Source organism: Hipposideros armiger, unplaced genomic scaffold (genome assembly GCF_001890085.2).
Source record: "Hipposideros armiger isolate ML-2016 unplaced genomic scaffold, ASM189008v1 scaffold_529, whole genome shotgun sequence".
NCBI classification, from domain to species: Eukaryota; Metazoa; Chordata; class Mammalia; order Chiroptera; family Hipposideridae; genus Hipposideros; species Hipposideros armiger.
This window is the reverse complement of record NW_017731879.1, coordinates 491,115-511,243: the sequence shown is the minus strand read 5'-3', so window position 1 is coordinate 511,243 and position 20,129 is coordinate 491,115. Positions and strand designations below refer to the sequence as shown.

The following is a 20,129-nucleotide window of genomic DNA, read 5'->3' as shown; positions in this document are numbered from 1 at the left end:
TACTAGTTTTAAATCAATCAAGTTTATGACACTAGTATTTTATGATCTGTAGGTACATTTGTAGGAAGATTAGCCTCTTATATGGCGAGCGCACAGCATATTTACACCCATTTTATAGGTGGCAAAGCATAATTTAACAATCTTAAATCAAGATAGAAGTTTATAATTCTTGTATCTTTGCTTTAACATATTTTTGGTTACATCTTTGAATTAATGTTTAACCCATGGTTGAGTTAATAACCTCCAAGGGTGATATTTAGTCAGATAAACACATTCTGCTCTATAATGATCTTCTCTTAAGGTGGCCAAATTTGGCAACTAAAACACAGGACACCTAGTTAAATTTGAATTGCAGATAAACAGTGAATAATGCAACAAAAAAAATTTGTTCATTGTGTATCTGAAATTTAACCTTAACTTGGTGTTCTGTATTTTATCTGACAACCCTATCTTCTTGGTGACCCATTTTCCAGAATTAACTAGAGAAAGGCAGGAAGTACCCGGTCAGGCCTCTGGAAACAGTATCAGTGTTTTAAGTCAGTGCACAGAATCTCCCCGATCTGACCCCTGCCCACCTTGATGGCCCTGTGCCCTGTGACTCTACCACACTCTCAAGCCAACCCCTGAGGAAAAGGTCCATGCTGCCCACACAACTCCCCACTCTCATGCAGGGAGATCCAGTCCTGCTGACATTCCCCACCTCCAGGCTCATGAATGAGAAAACCCCACCCATCCCTTAAGGGGTGGGCACCTGCCCTCTGCTCTGTGAAGTCTTCCTCACATCAGAGGATGGAACTTGGTCTGCTTCTGGGCTCCCAGACGTCTCTCCTGACCTCATCAGCATTCACCACTCTGCACCTATTGGTCTCCCCAAGTCCACTGTGCGAACCTGAGGGGAGGAGGTGCCTTTGTTTCATCTCACTTTTATCAGCCATCAGCACAGGACCTGACACACGCAGGGGATTCAATGTGCTGGCTGTTTGTTGACTGAATCAAGTTGCCTAAGAGAACACAAAAGTATTAGCTATCTCCCATGTGTGTGCTCCATCTTGTTCATGGGTAGTAAACTAGTTCACCCTTCCCCACATCATACTGAACCAGACCCTAGCCAGGGCCAACGGGCCAGCGGCTCTAGGTCAGGAGAGCTGCCAGAGGTAAGTATACTCAGTGAGCGTACTGAGTCACCGGCCACCTGGTTTGATGTTAGCTGCGGAAGCATGCAGAACCATATTGCTTCCTTTCTTCTGTCTTTCTGCTTCTGAATGGAAGCAAAATGGTACTTGGGAATGGAAACATGCTTCAAAACAAATGGAAGCTGAGGAAGTTTCAATGGGGAAAGGGAGGTGCCGGAATCCCTCCCTGCAAGAACAGAAATGACAGATGATTATTTTTTAAGCTCTGGGCTTTCAGTTAGGGGCACTTTTTTTCCCCTTTTAATCATTTACTCCCCTATCATGGATTCCTGGGTGACAGTAGGCTGGAGACCTGGATCAGTTTTCTTAAGGTGCTGTCCTCTCTGTGAGAAAACTCATCCAAGTGAATGGCAATGAGCACTGGCCTGTCCCCCAGGAGGGGCCTCAGCTGATTAAAGGTGGATTCATGAAGTGATGGACTCAGTTGAATTTACTGAAACCCACCTAAGAGCAGCAGACCAGGGCTGACTGACACTGCACCACCCCTGCCAGAGCTAGGAGCACAGCGGTGAGGGGCACGGGCCAGCAGTTGCCTTGTCCAGCAGAGCCCCCCAACACCCCAGATGAGGGGATGGAGTCGCCACTGTCCAAGGAGCTATCGACAGCCTGGCTCTCTTAAAACTCCAACGTTCACATCTCCCTCCTCTCCTGGGCCCTGGAAATCACCCTACTTTCATTGTTTGAAGTGGTTTTTTTTCCCCATCAAATGATGGGTACATTAAATGTGTTAGGGAAGTATTTTAAAAAGACAAACCTAAAATGACTCTCTGGGGTCACAGTTGAGAAATAAACTTTTCATTTTTAAATTTCTAATTGTTTTGTTGTGGTCACTGGGGTTCCTTCCTTCAGGTTTCTCAATTTCACAACTGGTAGAAACCTCAAGCGCCTGCTGGCTACACCCCAAACTGTTACAAATTCTAACATGATACAACACTGAAAGGTGGAGTTGTGAGCAGAACACACATTTGGGACATTGCATTATTTCTCAGGGACAGATGACAACTATGAGTCCACAAAGGACCACTACCTCAAACTAATTATAGGCATCCAGATTGCTTTCTAGTCTGTCTGTTGTATTTTTTATCCTATCTATTGTATTTTTCCTGCATGACCCTCAAGAGCTTTGGCTTTTAATGGGTGGTACAGTTTTAGTAAATAGCAACTGTTTACAGTAAGTAATTTTGAACTTTATTTTCAAAAATGTACTTAAATACAACAATTTGGAATTATCTGAAATTTTGGGTTTTATATTCCAAATATTATTGATGGAAGGAGAATTTTATGGGGATTTTGTTTGACTCTGCTTTACTATCTGAGATCATAATAATAAATACTGTAGGAGGGAAATGGTTGTGAATTTGCCATTGATCAGAAAAAAAACACCTCTTGGTTATGAGACTGTCTTTCCAGGACTGGCCAGCAGGGGATGGTAGCATTCTGTGGATGCCTGGAGATTTAGTCCAGCGACAACATAGGAAGCCATATTTAGATTCTTCTATCAGGAAGTTGACTCAGTAGACTTTACAGCCCCAGGAAATTTTCCTAATTTCTGATAAAAGCATAATCATTACTATAACCTCCATATTTAAGATTTCACTCTACACAATTTGTGATGTGAAAATTTTATCCAGCTTTAGCCCCAAACTGTTAAAAATTTGAAACTGATTGATAACACAATTATATATAAATATCAGTGTGCCAATTTTATATATATTTCAGGGCTAACATAAACCTAGAGCAGCCAGGGTGCCCTTTCCTTCTAAACTATTTAGTTTAGCCTTGAAAATTGAGAACACAGATGTGTTTCTGTCAGTTTCAGGATTAGCTTCTTTTATGTAAACACAGACACCTGGTTTATTTTTGGAACCCAAACTGAACATCTGGTATCAGCACAAAGATCCATCAGTGACAGCGAATATAAACAAACCTGTTTCCAATATCAGAAACTTGGGTCCAAGGTCCCATTTTTTTTTTTTTTTCAGGAAGTGGCAGCTTTGAGCGGAGCACCTCACCTCTGGGAACTGTCCCCAGGCTTCCTCTGAGGATGGACTCTGGTGATCTGAACCTGCCCTAAGTGCCTTCTGCAGCTTGCTATAATTCTGGAAATAAAGACAAGAGTCTTCTTGGGTCCATGAAAGGAAGGCAGCCCTTTCCAAAGCACACGGAGGAGTGTCCATTACCCGAAGAACACCGTCTCTTAAGAGGAGACTCCACAACAGAGCCCTAGGGAAATTTTCTGTCACGTGAAGTTTCAAATCAAGTCAAACAATAAATTACATTTACAGAGTTCCTTTTTCCATTTCACAAATGTGTTCATCAACACTGTATAGAGAAAAAGATTGTGTGGGTCAGGTGAAGAATGCAGGGTCATCTTGCATGCATAAGAGACATATATTCTTTAAAGGTTGAGCATAATGCAAATTTTAGAAGCAGAATACTTTAAATTTTCTAGGAAAACCTTCTAGGCTTACCTCCTAAGTACCTGTTTTCTAAATAGGTAGCCAAAATTCAGGAAATGGAGAGTAAGAAGTGATGAGCTTGAGAATGTAACTGAGTTGGTTATTCTCTGCATACTTCAGCATCCCAACTCCCTGGAAATCCGAGGCCACTCTAAGCGATCTCCTGTGCTGCCATCTGCAAGGTGTGGCACAGCGTTTATGAAAGGACGGGAGACCTTTCTGTCCCTTGCTCCCACCTGCTACACACAAGGTGGTGCCCGGCAGGCTGCCCTGGCTCAGTGGTGCTCACACCCAACTATAGGAGTTTGGAATGCTGAGCTACGTTTAGCTCTCCTCGCATCTTTCCAAGAATGAAAAGCAGAGCAGACATAGTAGCAGAGGAGACAGAAGAGGTAGAGACAAAACAACACTTTCGAAGACCCAAAGAGGGGCTGAGGGGAGATGTTCTTGCTTCCTCTGCCTCTTCCTACACCTGTGAGATGCTCCCTTGAGTGAATGTTATTTTAGCACTTGAGGAAATAAGCATTTGACTTCAAACTACTGATCTTTACTGTGTCCTTCCCTTTATCCCTCTTTCTCTAGGCCTCATTGTTCTCCCACTACAAATAGGATTCCCTTACTAAACTTCACATTTAGCATGTTTGGGAAGCCCTTCACTTAGCCAGTCTGTTTTAAAACATCCAAGTATTTAGGGACTACCACCCCATTCTAGGCTCTCAAAACAGGAAGCACTTATCATGCACTCATCCCAGAGTACAGCCTGTGCTCCTGCTCCATGCCAGGCACCCTATGAGGCGTGGGGGGCACCTCAGCCAAGAAGCCGGGCAGGACTCCTGCCTCCCAGTGCTTTCATGCCAACCAGGAGGATATGGATGTGAGGTCAACACTGGCCACAGTGAGTGGGGTGTCACCTGGGACAATTGGACAACAGGACGACTCACAGCAGGGACCCACCCACTTAGGGTAGGAGGCCTGAAGGCTGAGCAGATACAAGGGGGCATGGGATCAGGAAGTGTGGAGGCCCTCAGGAGGCCCAGATGGCGAGGGTGGGGTAGGGAGGGCTGAGACAGGCAGAACCTTACAGACCACATGAAGGAATTTGCCCATGGGGTAGGGGCAGCCATGACCTCCCATGCAGGCTCTGGCCCCAAGAACTCTGCCCGCCTGGCAGTTCTATTTCTTAGGGTAATACACACACCAGCCCCGGGTATTTCACATTAACCCAGCCCTTGTGAAACTGCCCCCAGGAGCATATTCCCAGCCTGACCCACACCAAGTACCAAAGTCTAGTCTCTGACACAGCAAAGCCACACGGACCCCACTGAGATGATGCAGGGCACTCCTTTGTGGGCTCTCTCTTTAGCCCAGGCAGGGGTTATCACTATCCCTGCCTCTCCAGGATGAGAGGATGGAGGGCCACACCTGGAGAGGACGATGTCGGGAGCAGTGGGCTGGACTCTGGGGTGCCCCCATGCCCACACTCCCCATCTGGATGACTTTCGGTGACGGAATGCTGTCACAGGGTCCTGAGTCCAAAGCCAACTGTTCTCATGTGTCCAGCATGTAGCTGGGTCCTCTGAGGAAACCACTGCTGCCAAGCTCACAACCCTGCCATGCAGATATCATTACTGACAGTTTATCAGACAGGTGCCCAGGGCTTGATGAAATAAGCAATGTGCCTAAGTCACTGGGCAAGTGGCAGGTGACAGCCAGAATCTGAATCCTCACCTGTTTGATTCCAGAGCCAATGGTTTCAAATACTTTGTCTGAACCCCTCCCACCTGATGCTGTGCTCTCAGGTGGGTCACCCAATCTCGCAAAGGCCCCGGTTTTCTGACGGGGGAAACAGGGCAGATTTCTAGTGGGATTAAAGATACTGTGTGTAAAAGATTTCATTACATGTTCATTCTTTCCCTCCTCCCTGTCAAAATGATGCCCAGTGCGTTCTTCCTATTGATTTCATTACATATCAGCAAAGCATGATTAAGTTTTGCTCTTAAAACAAATATGAAGTAAAACTTGCTGGCGTCAATTCGCAAATGAGCTGCATGGTGTGTCCACCATCGTGACTCAGTTTAGGGGGTGAGGTAAGGAAAATGGACTGGCGGTGTCTGTTTAGAGAAGAACATCCCAACATGTGCATGTGTGCTGTCATGTGAGACCCTGTGCTGTCATCACCTCAGAGAGGCCACAGCCGGACCAGAAAAGTACAGAGAACAGACTCTGCCTCCGCTTCCTCCCTGCACCTGTCATCAAGAAGATTCAGATCATGGGGCTCTGGAGGGCTTCTCAGGCTTGTTCCAGGACAAGGGGACCACCTTTTTAGCGGTGATGACCGAAAGTGGCCAGTGGACATCTACCATCAGCCAAGAAAGTAAAAGTGAACCAATATACCAATAAAATATGGCTTTCAGTGCCAGAAATGCCAACTGCTGCTAACAAGGATGTACTGTCCTAGTTACTCTCTCTGCTGCCCAGAGCCTGGCACTCCCGAAGGATGCCTCACCCAGAGGAGGCAGTGGCCTGGGGCATCTTGTTACTGGGCCACATGGGTAAAATTCACACAAGACACTATCAGCCTCTCCTCGGTCTCCCATCTCCCATTAGCATTATGCAACTCCAAGCTGAGCTTCACCCAGAAGTGGCAAACTGACCAAATGCCTACTATTTTATTAGCTCTGCATGGCATGGTCACCCTGCCCTGGCACTCTGAATCTTCCTTTATCATGAATGGTCACAATGCAGAAACATCTTTCAGCTTTTAAAAAAGTGTTTATAAAAACAGGACCACAGAGAGACATATGGCCTAGACTGTTTTAAAGAGGGATGGGGGCCGGCCGAGTGGCGCGATGGTTAAGAACTGGCTTGGGACGCCAGAGGGCCCTGGTTCGGATCCCACATATGAGGGCCAGTGACACTGCCCTCTACAGCTAAGATGCTGAGTTGAGCTGGGCTCTCGTGAGTCGCCAGTGACAGCATAGGCTGCAGCCCCTGTGGCAGTGGGTTGCCATGGGCTACCGTGTGTAGCCATCAGCCAGCGTGAGCCACCAGCAGCCGCAGTGAGCGGCCGTTCAGAAGCCGGCGACTGATCTGCCTCGCCCGGTAAGCGCGCAATGATGGTGCCAACTTGGGCCAGTGAAGCAACGTCCTCCACAACTAGACTGAAGAACAAAACGACAGCAACTTGTCTGTTCCCCTTCCCCCAATTCCCCAGCACTGTTCCCATCCCCCCAATTCCCCAATAAAAATCTTTAAAAAAAAAAGAGGGACGGGAACCTGTGTCCCTGGGGGCAGCCTGAGGGCGGCCAGGGTGCTAGCAGTGGGTGCGTGGCACTGATCCAGAAGCAGAACCAAGTTTCTCATTTGAAAGCGGTGCAACGTACCATGACCTAGATGTCAGCTACTGCATCACCTGTGTACAGCTCTGGTCATCTCCTTCTGTAGCTGAGAGGTTAGCTCAGGTCACCAGGGCCCACAGCACAGTCTGAGATCTGACGGGATGAGATCATAGGACCACAAAGCAAACTCAGTCGAGTGGCCACTCACGGGAAAAGGAACGGACACCAGGAGCCCTGGGGCGTGGAAACCAAAATGAAGTCAGGGCGGAAGCAAGGTGTGAATTTGGGAAAGATAAAATAGGAGGAGGAGAGAGAAAGAGCAGGCTACATGAAGATGATGGTTCTGGAACTAGACTGGGATGGCAGAGCGTGCCGCCATGCTGCCCCTGAGGGCCCGGGAAAAGCACCCAGCCCACAAGCCCTATATGTGGAAGAGATTCATAATAGGTGTGTGAACCAGAAAGGATATCCCAAATCCCCCTGAGAAAACTGTCCCTGTTAGAAAGGGCAGGATACCCTAAGGTGAAGCTATGCATGGGGGTAGGGCTGCGTCAGAGGCAAGGGGCAGCCCAACGCGAGCACCCATCAGGCTGGGCAGAGATGGCCTTTGTGCCCATGATCTGCTGCCTGGGACCCATGTGGCCTCCGCTCTTTCTTCAGCCACTTTTACTAAGAAAGTCAACTTGGTGACTGCACTTTGCCCCCTGCATCAGGTGGTGTTCTCCCCACTGGTTTGGGGATAGCACAGAGCTTCTCCCATCTGCCCACATGAGAATGAGTGGCCAGGCTCAGGGCCTGGGAGCGGAGCACAAGTCTTCCTTGAGCGGTCAGGGCTGTGGGAGTCTGGTGGGCGTATCTGTGTCCATGCCTTCCTGGTAATGCCCTGGAGGCCCTAACTCCGGTTCCTCAGATCTCACATCTAAGAATAGACCGTCTATAAGTGCGCAGGTAGGTTAATGTCCTCAGTGATAGAGGTGAACACAGACGTGCGCACTCGTACCACACAGGCTCTCAAGGGTGGGTCTTATTCGGAGAAAATGCCAAAATACTGCACTCAAAGCTGGACCCCTACACCAGCTCCTCCTGCAGGCTTCTCACCTCAGTGAACAGCGATTCTACTTCTCAGGCTGGCGTCTCCGACAGACACTCCTTTACACCCCACATCTGGTCTCTCACTACAAGCTGTGCCTCTCCCTTCCAGACAGATCAGTGCTTGGCCACTTCTCACACCTGCCCTGCGACACCTGGCACAACATCCCAGCAGCTCTCCCAGTCTCCCTGCCTTCCCCAGTCTTTCTCAACATAAGAGTTGAGAGTGCATGTCAGATCAACAGACTCCACTGCTCAAAGCTTTCCATTTCTGAATAAACACCCAAATCTGAGCGTGACCTACCCACTCCCTACCTCCCTGGTCTCCTCCTACTATGCGCCATCTCCCTCTCTCCACTCCAGTCACATGGCCTCCTCGCTACTCAACGCCACCACCAGGCACATGCAGGTCTCAGGGCCTTTGCGCTTGCTTTTGCCTCAGCCTCTTTCTTCCCCAGGTATTGATGCAGTTTGGTTCCGTCACTTCCTTCAGGTCTCTACTCAGAGGTAACTTCCTTCAAGACCTTCTGGACCACCCTACCTGAGAGTTAACCCCTCCCCTACCCCCACAAGTCATAGCCCCTTTCCTTGCTTACTTTCTCCCCCCCTTCTGAACATTTATCACTAGCTAACATGTTTTACTCATCTTGTTTATTACTGGATTTCTCTCAACCAGAATATAAGCATCACGAGGGCAGGGAATTTTTTTTTTTGTATGTTTTGTTCACTACTGTGTCACCTAGGATGAAGCCTGGCACATGGTAGGCATTCAGTAGATAATTGCTCAATGAATGACGGTAAAAGCGAAATGGTAATTTTCCAGGTCTCAAGAATCAAAGATCGCTGGCTACTTTGGAAATGGAATCTTGCTACAGTGGTGACCAGGTCAGCTCAGACAACACAAGACCTGAAATAGGTATTGTAGAAAAGGATCAAAATAGCCCAAGAGCCCTAAACAGTCAATGAGGAAATTCTGCATATTTGTTCGAAAGTGTAAACCTTCCCAGATGCGAGAGATGGGATAGGCAGGAGTCCTTGGCCACAGTCCGGTCAGGAAACCCTGAACCACGTTAAGTATTGCACAGAGGGGATTTCAGTTACAGACTCAGCATCACTGGTGTGAGAGCACTGAAAAAGTGAAAATGGACACCTTGGTCACTCAGAGCTAATATCCAGCAGGAAGTATCCATCTCTGCCCCCTTGAGCTGCAGCACATGAAAAGAAGAGGAGATACATCAGACCCAGATGAAGAAAAGGGTAAAGTGAGAGGCCAAGATTCCAAGGAGAAAGGATGGAGGACAGTATCCCTGAAGTCAGCCTTGCCCTAACAGAAGGTCAGGAAGGTGAGCTAGTGAGCACCATGCCTCCATGCGGTTCAAGTATCTCTGGACAGGTGTCACCATGCAACACAAAAGCCCACTTGGAGGTCCCAAAGCCTAACATTACAGTGCATGAGCAGAAGAGAGAAAAATCGCATTCTCTCCCCCTGCAGTATAAATGTCTCCCCCACTGCAATACTTCAGGGACTAACAGAAAAGGCTCCGTATCCCTTCAATTGCAGATTCAAAGCAAGTATGGGCCAAGGTTTCACACCTTCTGAAGGTATTCAGTGGTACATTTACAAGAGCTACCAATATGCAGCCAGCGTCAGCTCTGAAACCCAGATTTCCTCACAAAGCTTTTTAATGAAACTAGAGAGCACAAATCTAAGCCCAGAAATATTTTAATAAACTTAAACCAAGGAAATCTGATAGGAAATTATACCGAGAAAACCTGGCATTTCCAATGCAACACACACATCTAGTTGCCTTTTGTATTTAGTTTGTATACCCAGATAATCTTTTTATGCAAATAATAAATCTGCATGGAAATAAGGTGGACTCTTCTTTTACATTACTGTGATGAATTTTACCTAGCAAATGATTTCCCTTGGCTTACATGGATCTGAGAAAGGAAAAGGACTTCCCCTGGGATTGTACAACAAAACTCAGGTGGTGCTGGGGGAGGGACTAGCTTGCCTCCATGCAGAGAATCAAGGACAAAATGGAGAAAAAAGGTCCCAGGCCTCCATCTCCTCCCCTCCAGAGGATGTCGAGCCTGACCTTGCAGTTCAGCCAAGGGCTTATAAAGTCCTTTACACCCAGCCACTGGTCCCCATCCTCACCATCCCTGGCGGCTGCCCCCGCGGACTGCCACATCTAATACCTAGTTCCAATTTCCCTCTCCTTTAGATAATTGAAAGCAACTCTCATAGCCCTTCAGTGTCTTTTCTCCCCAGTAATCCCCCTTCTTCCTAAACACTTTTTCACTTGTAGGTGGTCCACTCTTCAGTGGTACTCTCTGTGTATCTACACCTCAGGAACACCGAACTGACCCAGCACAAATGAGCACAGAAGCAACAGAGCCGGGCACGTGCATGGCAAGTCAAGGGCCTCACACCCACCTTCCTTCTGCTCCAGGTAAAACTTTTAACTACCATGTCCCAGGGTGGCAAAAGCCTCACCCTCCTCCCCGCCCACTGTCTGCAAGTCTCCAGAAGCAGCTGACACTGAGGGGAACAATGACGATAACTATCATCAATGGAGGGCTTACTAGACACTCTACTCTGCATTTGAATCCTCACACACACAAAAGTAAGTAGGCAATACGTACTATGTTACAGGGCAGAAGCCAAATGGAGCGCCTGGGCTGACAGGTGCTGGGCCACCTGAGCCGAGTGAGACCTGGAAGGCAGAGCGGAAGGTAGTGCTCTGGCAGCTCTCAGGGACTCCAATTTATTTATGGCCCGCCTTGTTCCAGAAAAGAGGTAAGTCACTGAACAAACTGTGGTTCCTTCATCTAATCTTGCCTGATTTGGACATTCATTTGTTAAATTTAAAAATATAATAATATATACACCCAAATTGCAAATCCAAGGGAAACTGCTTCCATGCTTGAAATAATACTAAACTATCTCCAGAATGGCTATAAATGGGAGAATCTAAGGAGCGAAGAGAAGCCTGAACGGCAGACCATCTCACTCAGGGCCTTCAAACTTGCTGGCTTTGGGAGCCTTGCCAAACGATGTGTTTGCCAGAGGATGTGTCATGGGAACGAGCTAATGACCCATATAATTCACACTCTGGGGTGGGGGGCTATCAGCAGGGGGAAGTAGAGGTTACCTTAAGACCTCAGGCAAACCAGCAGCTAAGGAGACTTTGTCCTGGCCACACCCTCATCTTCAGTAAATGTCATCAAAGGTGCAGTAGGCCACAGCTTAGAGCACTACAGAAAGGAAGGCTTCTGGGTGAAGTGTCACCAAGCTGCAAGTGGTCACACAGTGGGGGTAAGGGAGGAGGAGTTGCTCAGAAGCCCTACAGTCCTCCCAGGCCCTTTCTCCCCGCTTTTAATCCTTCCCATCTCAACTTTAGCTCGCCTCTTCCAACGTCCTCTCTGCCTGGCCTCCAAAGGGCAGCCCGAGGGCTGGGCGTCAGCCACGCAGTAGGAAACGGGAAACCACAGCAGTTCTCTGAAAACTCCAGTCCCCACGAGCCAGGACCAGTCACAAGGCCAGGGAGGAGGCTGCCGCAGTGAATCAAACCCGAATGTGGGCCCACCCTAGGGTGTGGACCCCAGATTTCCCCCGCAGCTGCCCGTGGGGCTGCCCCTCCCGAGGAGTGACAGAAAGCTGCGTGGCACTTCGCACTCAAGCTCTTCTGTCACCAGAGACAAGAGGCGCGGCCCCTCCCAGGGGAGGGCGCTGAGGGCGGCTCCCAGAAATGACGCGACCCCCGACTGGACACTGTTGTGAACTCTTCCCAAACGTTTCCCAAGCCCCTACCGCTGCAGTCTGAGCGGGTCTGGGGTCGCAACCCGCCCTCCCGAGGGTGGGAGGGAGGCTGTCGCCACTCCGGAGCAGGGACTGAGGCTGAACGACCTGGGGGCCACACTGACACTGGCCGCCACACTGGTACTGTTCACTGACCCGTCCTTGGTGACGATCAGGGCACTTGACCTGCGGATCTCGGCCGGGAAGGCCTCAGGGCTCCATGGGCCGACTCCCCGTCTTCTTACCACTGGCGCCCTGGGCGCCTTTCATCTGGGGCAGAGTGTATAAGTGTTCCCTGTCCGTGCCGGAGACGGAGGGGAAAGCCTCAATCTCGGTTTAAGTAACTTCCCCTTTCCCTTCCCTGCACTTTAAAACGACCTCGCCACCACATCGCCGCGTGAGACCACCCCCCCCCCGGGTGCCCACGGCCCCCGCACCTTGGCGCAGGGGCGCGCGCGCCAGCTCGGGCCGGTCCTCGGGAAAGGCGTCGCGGAGGCGCTGCCACAGGCGGCCCAGGTCCGCGAAGCTGCGGTGCAGGTACAACACGCTGCGGTCCGACCACTCCGTGCGGATCTCGAAAAACTCCTCCTCGTCGCCGCGCCGGCTTACGATGAGCCTGCGGATACCGTTCACCCAGCATCCGCGCACGAACATGTTCACGAGCGAGGTGCCCTCAAACACCGCCGAGGCCATGCCGCGGGCCACTCATGCCCCCCGCCGCCGGGCCGCCCTCGGCCCCAGCCGCCCGCGGGCAGGAGGCTCGTCCGGGCCGCGCCGGGATCTGCCTGGGATCGGGGGTCCGTCCGAGGTCTGTCCGGAGCCGGAGTCGGTCTGGGGGCTGCCCGGGATCGGGGTCCGTCGGGAATCTGTCCCGGGTCCGCACCCCGCCTCCGCGCGCACTCACGAGACAGGGTGCGAGAGTCCGTCCGTCCGGCAGAGCTGCGGCTTTATAAGGCACTTCCCACCGCGGGCGGCGCGGCAGTCGACGTCGAGGCCGCTGCAGGGCCGCCTTCCTCCGCCTACGGGTGAGGGGGCGCGCCACGGCCGGCGCGCGGAGGGGGTGGCAGGCCCGCCGCTCCCGCCCCGCGCCGCCTACCCGGAGCCCGCGCTGCTGGGGCCGCGGGGACCCCGGGCCGCCCCGAGCAGGCCCGAAACCCGAGCGCTCGGCCCCGCCTCTGCACCCCCCGCCCCGACCCGGACCGCCCCCGTCGCTTCCTTTCCCCGCGGCCCCTCAGTCGCCAGCCGGTGACTGGAAGGAAAACTGGAAAAAGAGGGCGTGGCGGACCTACGCTCAGGGGTTCTCGGGGGAGACGTTTTTCTCTTTCCGTTTTTCGATATCCTCCGGCGCTCGCCGGGTCCGAGGACTCCTCGCCCCACCCGGCCCGCGACGGGGATGGGAATGCGCGGGTGTCGGGGCAGGGGCCCAGGGCTGGACGGAGAACGGAGGGAGACTGCAGGGCACACTGCGCACCCCGGGACCCGACGCGCCGGCGGCTGGGACTGTTGGCTTGGTCCTCTTCTCCGCGCCGCCGCCCACGCACCCAGGGAGCCCGCGCCCCGCACCCTCTCGCTCCGCGTACCCCCGCGCATTCCAGTCGTGCCACAGCCGGGCCAAGGCCAGGACGCGGCGGGAAAGACAGACAAGGGGGCAGGGCTCAGCGAGAAAAGGGGCGTCCCCTGAGTCCTCGGCCAGCAGCCAATGGGTCTCCCTCCGAAAGAGAAGGGGTCCCCTGTTAAGATGTACAACAGACCAGTGGTGGAGAAGGGCGACTCCGAGTGAGCCGGTGGCCATTTGTGAGATGGAGGGGTTTCGGAAGTCTAACTGGGAAACTGCCCACATTGAAAGAAAACTGGGATTCACAGCAGGCGGAATTCACAGCTTCCGGTCCCTTAGGCTCTTCCTAACTGGAAGATCATTTCAAGCGATAGTTTAAGAATTGTAAATCGGTTCCAGAAGTGGCCCATTGCCCTAGGCAGTGGTAGGCGAGCCAGGTGAGGCCCGAAAGCCCTTAGCAGCGTTGTAGAAAGTCTCCAAAGCCCAACTAGGACTAAGCGCAGGTTGCCCGTCACTTGACTGAATCTAGACCAAGATGGTCCTCATTCCCCGCCCTCCCCTCCCGCCGCACACATCACCACCACCAGGTTTTATTCAGACTTGCGGATATCATATCTTCAAAGTTCACCATCTAGGTCCAGCTTTACCTCCCTATGTTGATCACGCTCCCTGCTTGCCCTGTGAAAAATCTGCCAATCCCCCGTCCCGGCTGGCAACCAGTAAGTGTTGAGTGATTGATAGACTGACCACAGGAGTCCGTCCGGTGCAGGAAGGGACCTAAGGGCAGAGGCAGACGATGCTGAGCAAAGTTGAGTTACACCCCACCCCACCCACCCCCACTGAGCCACCCTCACTCATCCTCCCTGGACATACCCCCTTTTCTTTCACTGCCGCTGGCCTGGGCAACATCACTAGAACTTTAAGTGCCAAATTTAAAGTGTTTTCATGCATCCAGTTTTGGGGGCACCCTTTGCTGTATAAAAATCTTCGCTAGGAAGAATCAGGTCTTCATTCCCCTGTTTCCTAGGAAGCCTATCTTTATGAAGCTGCCCTTCAGTTTATGCTAGGCATTCCTGGTCAGTACAGAGAAGAAAGTATTTTCATATCACTGATGTTAGTCTAAAGAGAGCTAGCTGGAACTAGAGAAAACTGAATGGTCAAGTAAAAATAACAAATGCCCCAAAGTCACTTATAATTACAGAAATTCAAATTAAAACACAATGAACTGCCATTTTTAAATCCATTGCATTGATACAGATTTTTTTAATTTGTTAAGCTATAAAGCCAAGAGGATAGTTATCCTTTCAGTGTATGTCCTTTCAATGTCATATTGAAGCATTGTTTAAAGGCCCAAGGATTACTTAATTTTCTAGGGGACTGTACCATTGTTTGATGTTGCTATTTACTATTAATGAAAGGCTAAGACTCTGTAAGGTTATATATTAACTCGTAAATTTGTGCCTGGTGGAGATGCAAATAAAATAATTTTTGTTCCAAACAAAAGATAACCTCAAAGTTATGATTTATTGCCCTGTCAGACATTAACCACTTTTATATCTAGCCTAGAAATCTTTTTTTCATATTTTGTTAAGGACTATATTAACCCATTTTCCCAAATGGCTTTTGAAATCGCTTTTTCGTCTTACAAATTTTCTCATTAATTAATGAACTGCATAAGTTTTTGACACGTGCATTTCATATTTGTAGAAACATATTTGAGAGTCATATTTAACTTTTGAAAAATATACATGGGCAAGTCTGACAAGAACATGAATTTTTGCAGTTCTGGAGAGACATGTACCCTCATACACTGAGTTTGGGTGGAGCAATTGGAAAGGCTCTTTGGAAGGCAGTTTAGCCATAGCTGTTAAAACTCTGACAATGTGTGTAACTTGTGACACAACAATTCCTCTTCTAGGATTCAATGTTAGAGAAACATTTCCACATAGGCACTAAGAGAAAGGTACAAAGACATTCATTGTTTCAGTGTTTGCCAAAGTGAGAAAATGGAAATGACTTCACTGTTCATCAAAAGGGGAATGAATGAATTAGTGATGCATAAGCATGCTGGATACTGTGCAGCCACAAAAATGAATCTGTTATAAAAGTATGGATAGCACTCAGAAACAAAATGCCAATGGAAAAAATGTCAGTGGAAATGACTGATGAATATAGCATGATAATATAGATATATATGACAAAACAATACTAAATTTGGAAAGATACCTGCCAAACCCATAAAGGTGCCTTTGGGGTGGTAAACAAGTCAAGATGTGGAGGTGTCAAGAGGAACTTTGGCTTTATCTATATTCTTATAGACATTTCAAAATTAAATTAATGCACATATCACTTATGTAATTTTTAAAATATTTTCTGATGGCGATGGTGAAAGAATCTCTGAAATAAGTTCTACAACTTCTGGCTCCTGGTTCTGCCTAACTCCAGTTGTGTAATCTCAAACTGCTCACCTGAACTTTGTCGGGATTTGCTTTTCCATGAAAAACAAACATTTTTAAAGTCCATACTGTTGGGAGGACAAATAAACTGGTAGATGGCAGAAAGTGTGCTGTAAACACCTTTGAGGACCTGTGTTATATAAATGTTAGGAACAGATACAGAGGAGCTAGAGTGGTTTCAGGTTGTAAATCAAGCTATCAGCTAGTTCAATGCCTCAGGCTACATAATACAATGTGAAAACGGAGAACAAAGAGGAGCTCTCTGGGTCACTGTCCAGTCTTCCAAGTCTGGTGTAGAATTACGCAGGTATATCAGAGGAGGAGCCCTGGTTGTGGGTAAGAGCTTTGGAAACCAGATACTTCAATCCGATTAATAAGAGTAAATAGTGGGAATAAAAGACTTCACGAGATTCAAGGCCTTAACTTTCAAGGAGATGTTTATTTTTCTTCTGTGGCTGTTTTGTTTTGGCTTCAATTTTTTTTAAGTTCTACTTTTTCTACCTAGCCCTCAAAGTTAAGAGAAAGACAGTGCAAAGGTTGGTAGTCAGTCCTGCAGGTCACCCTCTGTGTCCCACCCACTCTGGACCTGGCAACATAGTAGGAAGCTGGGGGCAGCAAGAGTCTGAAAAATAAAATTGAATACTCAGACTAAAACCGAACGTGAGATTGTGGTGAGGGAGGTGATCCCGGTCCCAGGGTGACTCGAACACTATAGGTTTCACAATTTGTAACCACCCCTTCCAACTCTACCTTCCCAACATGTGAAGTTTAGAGCTAAAGAGCCTTTTTTCATCACTACCTGTGTTTGGGATGAGTTTCATAAACTACTCATATGAACACCATCATTGACTTTTATTCTGCTCACCAGTTGTTCTGGACACAGTGAGGTAATCAGTGAATATCCACATACCACAGCGGTTCTGTTTTTCTTCAAAAGGGTGGTAGTGATGGGGTCTCCCAGCTGTGATTTTCAGACCCATTAACTGATCTGATCTTCACAACAGCCCTCGGGGATGGTGAGGTAAAGGATAATTGCCCCTTGGCAGATGAGGAAACTGAGGGCTCCAAGAGGGTCTAAAGTCATCACAAACCCATGGCTACCCTCAAACCGAGGGCCTCCCTGCTGATCCCACCAGTTTCATCTGGCCTTGGTCCCAGCCATAGTGGCCTTCCTTCACCATCTCAAAGTGCCAGTGCCTTCCCACCCAGAGCCTGCTCCCAGGCGTGCCCCCTTCCTCCACTACCTGTTTCCACTCCTTAGTCTCTCTCATCCTTTAGGCCAGTGCTTCTCAAACCCTGATGTGTCCATGAATCCCCTGGGAGCTTGTTAAACAGCAGATCCTGATTTGGTAGACCTGGGTGGAGCCTGAGAGTCTGCTTTTCTAGCAAGTCCCCAGGCCTCACTGTCTGCAGGCTGCTCTGGATAGCAAGGCTGATTCCAGCATAAACCAGACAAAGTAAGTCTGGAAAATCTCAGGAAACACTGGTGTATAATTTCATAGTGCCTGCCCTGGTTCATAATTGTAACTAAGCATTAATTATGTTTTCCGGCCTGGAATGTAATCTCTATGAGGACAGGGACTATGGATCTCATGCATATTTGTATACCTGATGCCTGACACAGTGCCTGGCACATGGTAAATCCTCAATAATATCTGTTCAGTGAATAAGTGAGGGAAAGAAATGAAAGAATGAATGAGGTAGAGAGCCAACACTGTTCTTCCCAACAAAATGATGCCACTCCCTCAATTTCCCACAATTGAACATTTGGGAAGATTTCATAATCTATCATCAAATCTAGATTTTCCTAGAGACCCGAATCGCAGCCACTGAACCATTTTAAAAGGGAACAGACCAAAGTGTTCATGGTGACAATCTCTCAGGAATGGGATTTACACTTTTGTTTTCTTTTGTGCAGTTTTTGTGTTTTCCAAATGTAATGCAATAAATGAGCATTGTTGCAGTCATTCAAAGATAATATTAAAATTTCATCTAAGCAAATTTTTTTCTTGTACTATGCTTTTTTGTCACTGCAGACGCTGAGCTAGCTGTGTAGCCAGTCACTTGTGCTCCTAGTGTCTCAGCTTCCTGACTACATGTAAGGCTGGGCTCCAGATTACCACGGCATTCACTTGAGCATGAATTCTCTCTGAATCTGTCTTTTCACCCAAGTATTCCTTCTCATCCTTGTTACTCCCAAGGAACCCTAACCCCATTCTTCTCAACCTCATCTCTGTATGTTCATGTCAACCTGAATAATATTTCCCACTGCCCTTTGTCTGAGGACAGAATTTTGTTATTTAAGGCCTACGTAACAGACTTTACCCTTAGCTGCAGCTGAGGCATTTACATACATTTAAGTCACCATTTTTGAACCTGACAATGAAACCCCAAGGCTGTTTAAAACTATCAGTGTTAGTCACAGCACTAAATAAGCCCACTTGGAAGGGCTGCTGGAGTTTTATACTTTTCAGTTACTGGCATTCAGTAAATATTCCTAAAATAAACATATAACCTGTGTGAGGGTATTAAGTAAACAGCCTATGGACAGACAAAACATTTGTACCTCTTCCTACACTCACGCCATCTTTCGCAATGGTGTGGAAAGCATGAATATGTAAGATGCTTTAACATGATTTTTTGGTTTGATGCTAAACATTATTTCCACATTTATTAGCTCAATGGAGCATCCACTCAAGCTGCTTTCAAGGCTGCCATGAGCAGCTTGTTTGTGGAAATTATATAGGAAAAATCAGGAAAGTTTAAAGATCAAAACTGAAATAGTCAGGGATCAACATCGTAGCTTGAGACATAGTGCCTGCCCATAATATTTATACAAGGAGTACCACTTATAATGAGAAAAACATCAGGCCTCTTTGCATGGTTAGATTAAATAAAGAATCATTGTTACTACTAGGATTCTGCATTTCCTTACATTTTGAATAGAAATAAAATTTCCATGCCTGAACTTTGTTATTACCTGTTTTGAGCTAACATAGCTGCTCATATTAACCAACAATGTTATCCAAAACAAGTAATATAATTTAAAAAGTTTTACTGCATAGATACAGAGACATAAATATGTCTTGTTTTATTCCACGAAAGAGCTAAGATGACTTGCCAAAATAAATATACAATGAAAATGCATAAATTAAAATCAAAGGCCTAGGGAAGTACAGTAGAAGAGAAAAAGGAGCAGAGGAAAATTACCATACAGATAAGCAGGTCACGGAACCTTATTCAGTTACTAAGTGTGGGTTGTAAATGGTTTCCCTCCCATGGTTTCCCATCACAGAATTAGACTCTGAAACCTCAGCCTGGTCTCCAAGACGGCTATGTGACCTGCCGTGTCACCCTATTGCCCCCAGCCTTCTACCTCATCCCCTACCACTTTCCCACCTCATCAGCCCACTCCTTTTAAGATATACCAGGCAGGTCTCACCCCAGGGCTTTGCAGTTACTGTGGCTTCAGCCTGACACTGCCCTGTGTCCTCCCGATGCTCCCTCCCTGGTCTGCTCAATTCACCACAGTATCAGAGACGCCCTCCTCAACCGACCACTCTTCCTAAAAGAACATGCTCCTGCCTGTCACAGCCTCCTTCCCGTGTCTTATTTGTCTTCACAGCATACAACAGTGTATATACTCAAGTGACCTGTCCCCTCACAAGCGTGTAAACCTGTGAGGGCGCAAATGGCTAAGGTTCTGGACTCTGGCCTAGGGGCAGAGTTCAGGTATTTTTACACCAAAGAACTTTCATCCTACAATCTGAGTGCTCAGTTGTTTGTTTTTTTGTGTGTTTTTTTTTAAAGCACATGGATATGCACTCAATCAACAAAACAGAATTATTTTCTGAATCTGATTAAGCCTCACCACAGCCTTGTCTGAGGCACATCCAATTCTACATGGTGATGTGCCCATGCAACTAAAATTTCCCAGAGCCCAGGTACTGCTCGGCTGCATGAACGAAAGAACAGTCAAGACCCCAGTGTGGTCCACCCAAAAGGTGACCCATGGTGATTTGGGCCTGGGAAAATATCCAAATAACATTCACTAATTGTCTGCCACATGTCTATACATATAGGCAAATAACCAACAAAGATTCTTAGTGATCCCACCAGGCTGAGTTTATCAAATAAAAGATGCCTTCAAGTAACTGAGTTTGGGAGTACATTTACCAAAAATGAGAATGTAGGCATTAGGAGAGTCTTTTAAGCCATGCTTTCTGACAAT

General features: G+C 48.1%; 1 protein-coding gene across 2 annotated transcripts in view; it reads right to left on the bottom strand.

Moving 5' to 3' along the window:
• The window catches only part of PXDC1 (PX domain containing 1), a 22,665-nt gene extending 9,748 nt beyond the window's left edge, over nucleotides 1–12,917 (bottom strand). The window contains exon 1 of one of the 2 annotated variants that reach the window (XM_019668532.1): nucleotides 12,325–12,917. In XM_019668532.1, coding sequence (XP_019524077.1) covers nucleotides 12,325–12,580 — 256 coding nt within the window. In that variant the 5' untranslated portion in view covers nucleotides 12,581–12,917. The remainder of the gene's footprint in view (nucleotides 1–12,324) is intronic. The other variant, XM_019668531.1, reaches the window with a different exon arrangement.
• Between the last annotated feature and the right edge of the window lie 7,212 nt (nucleotides 12,918–20,129).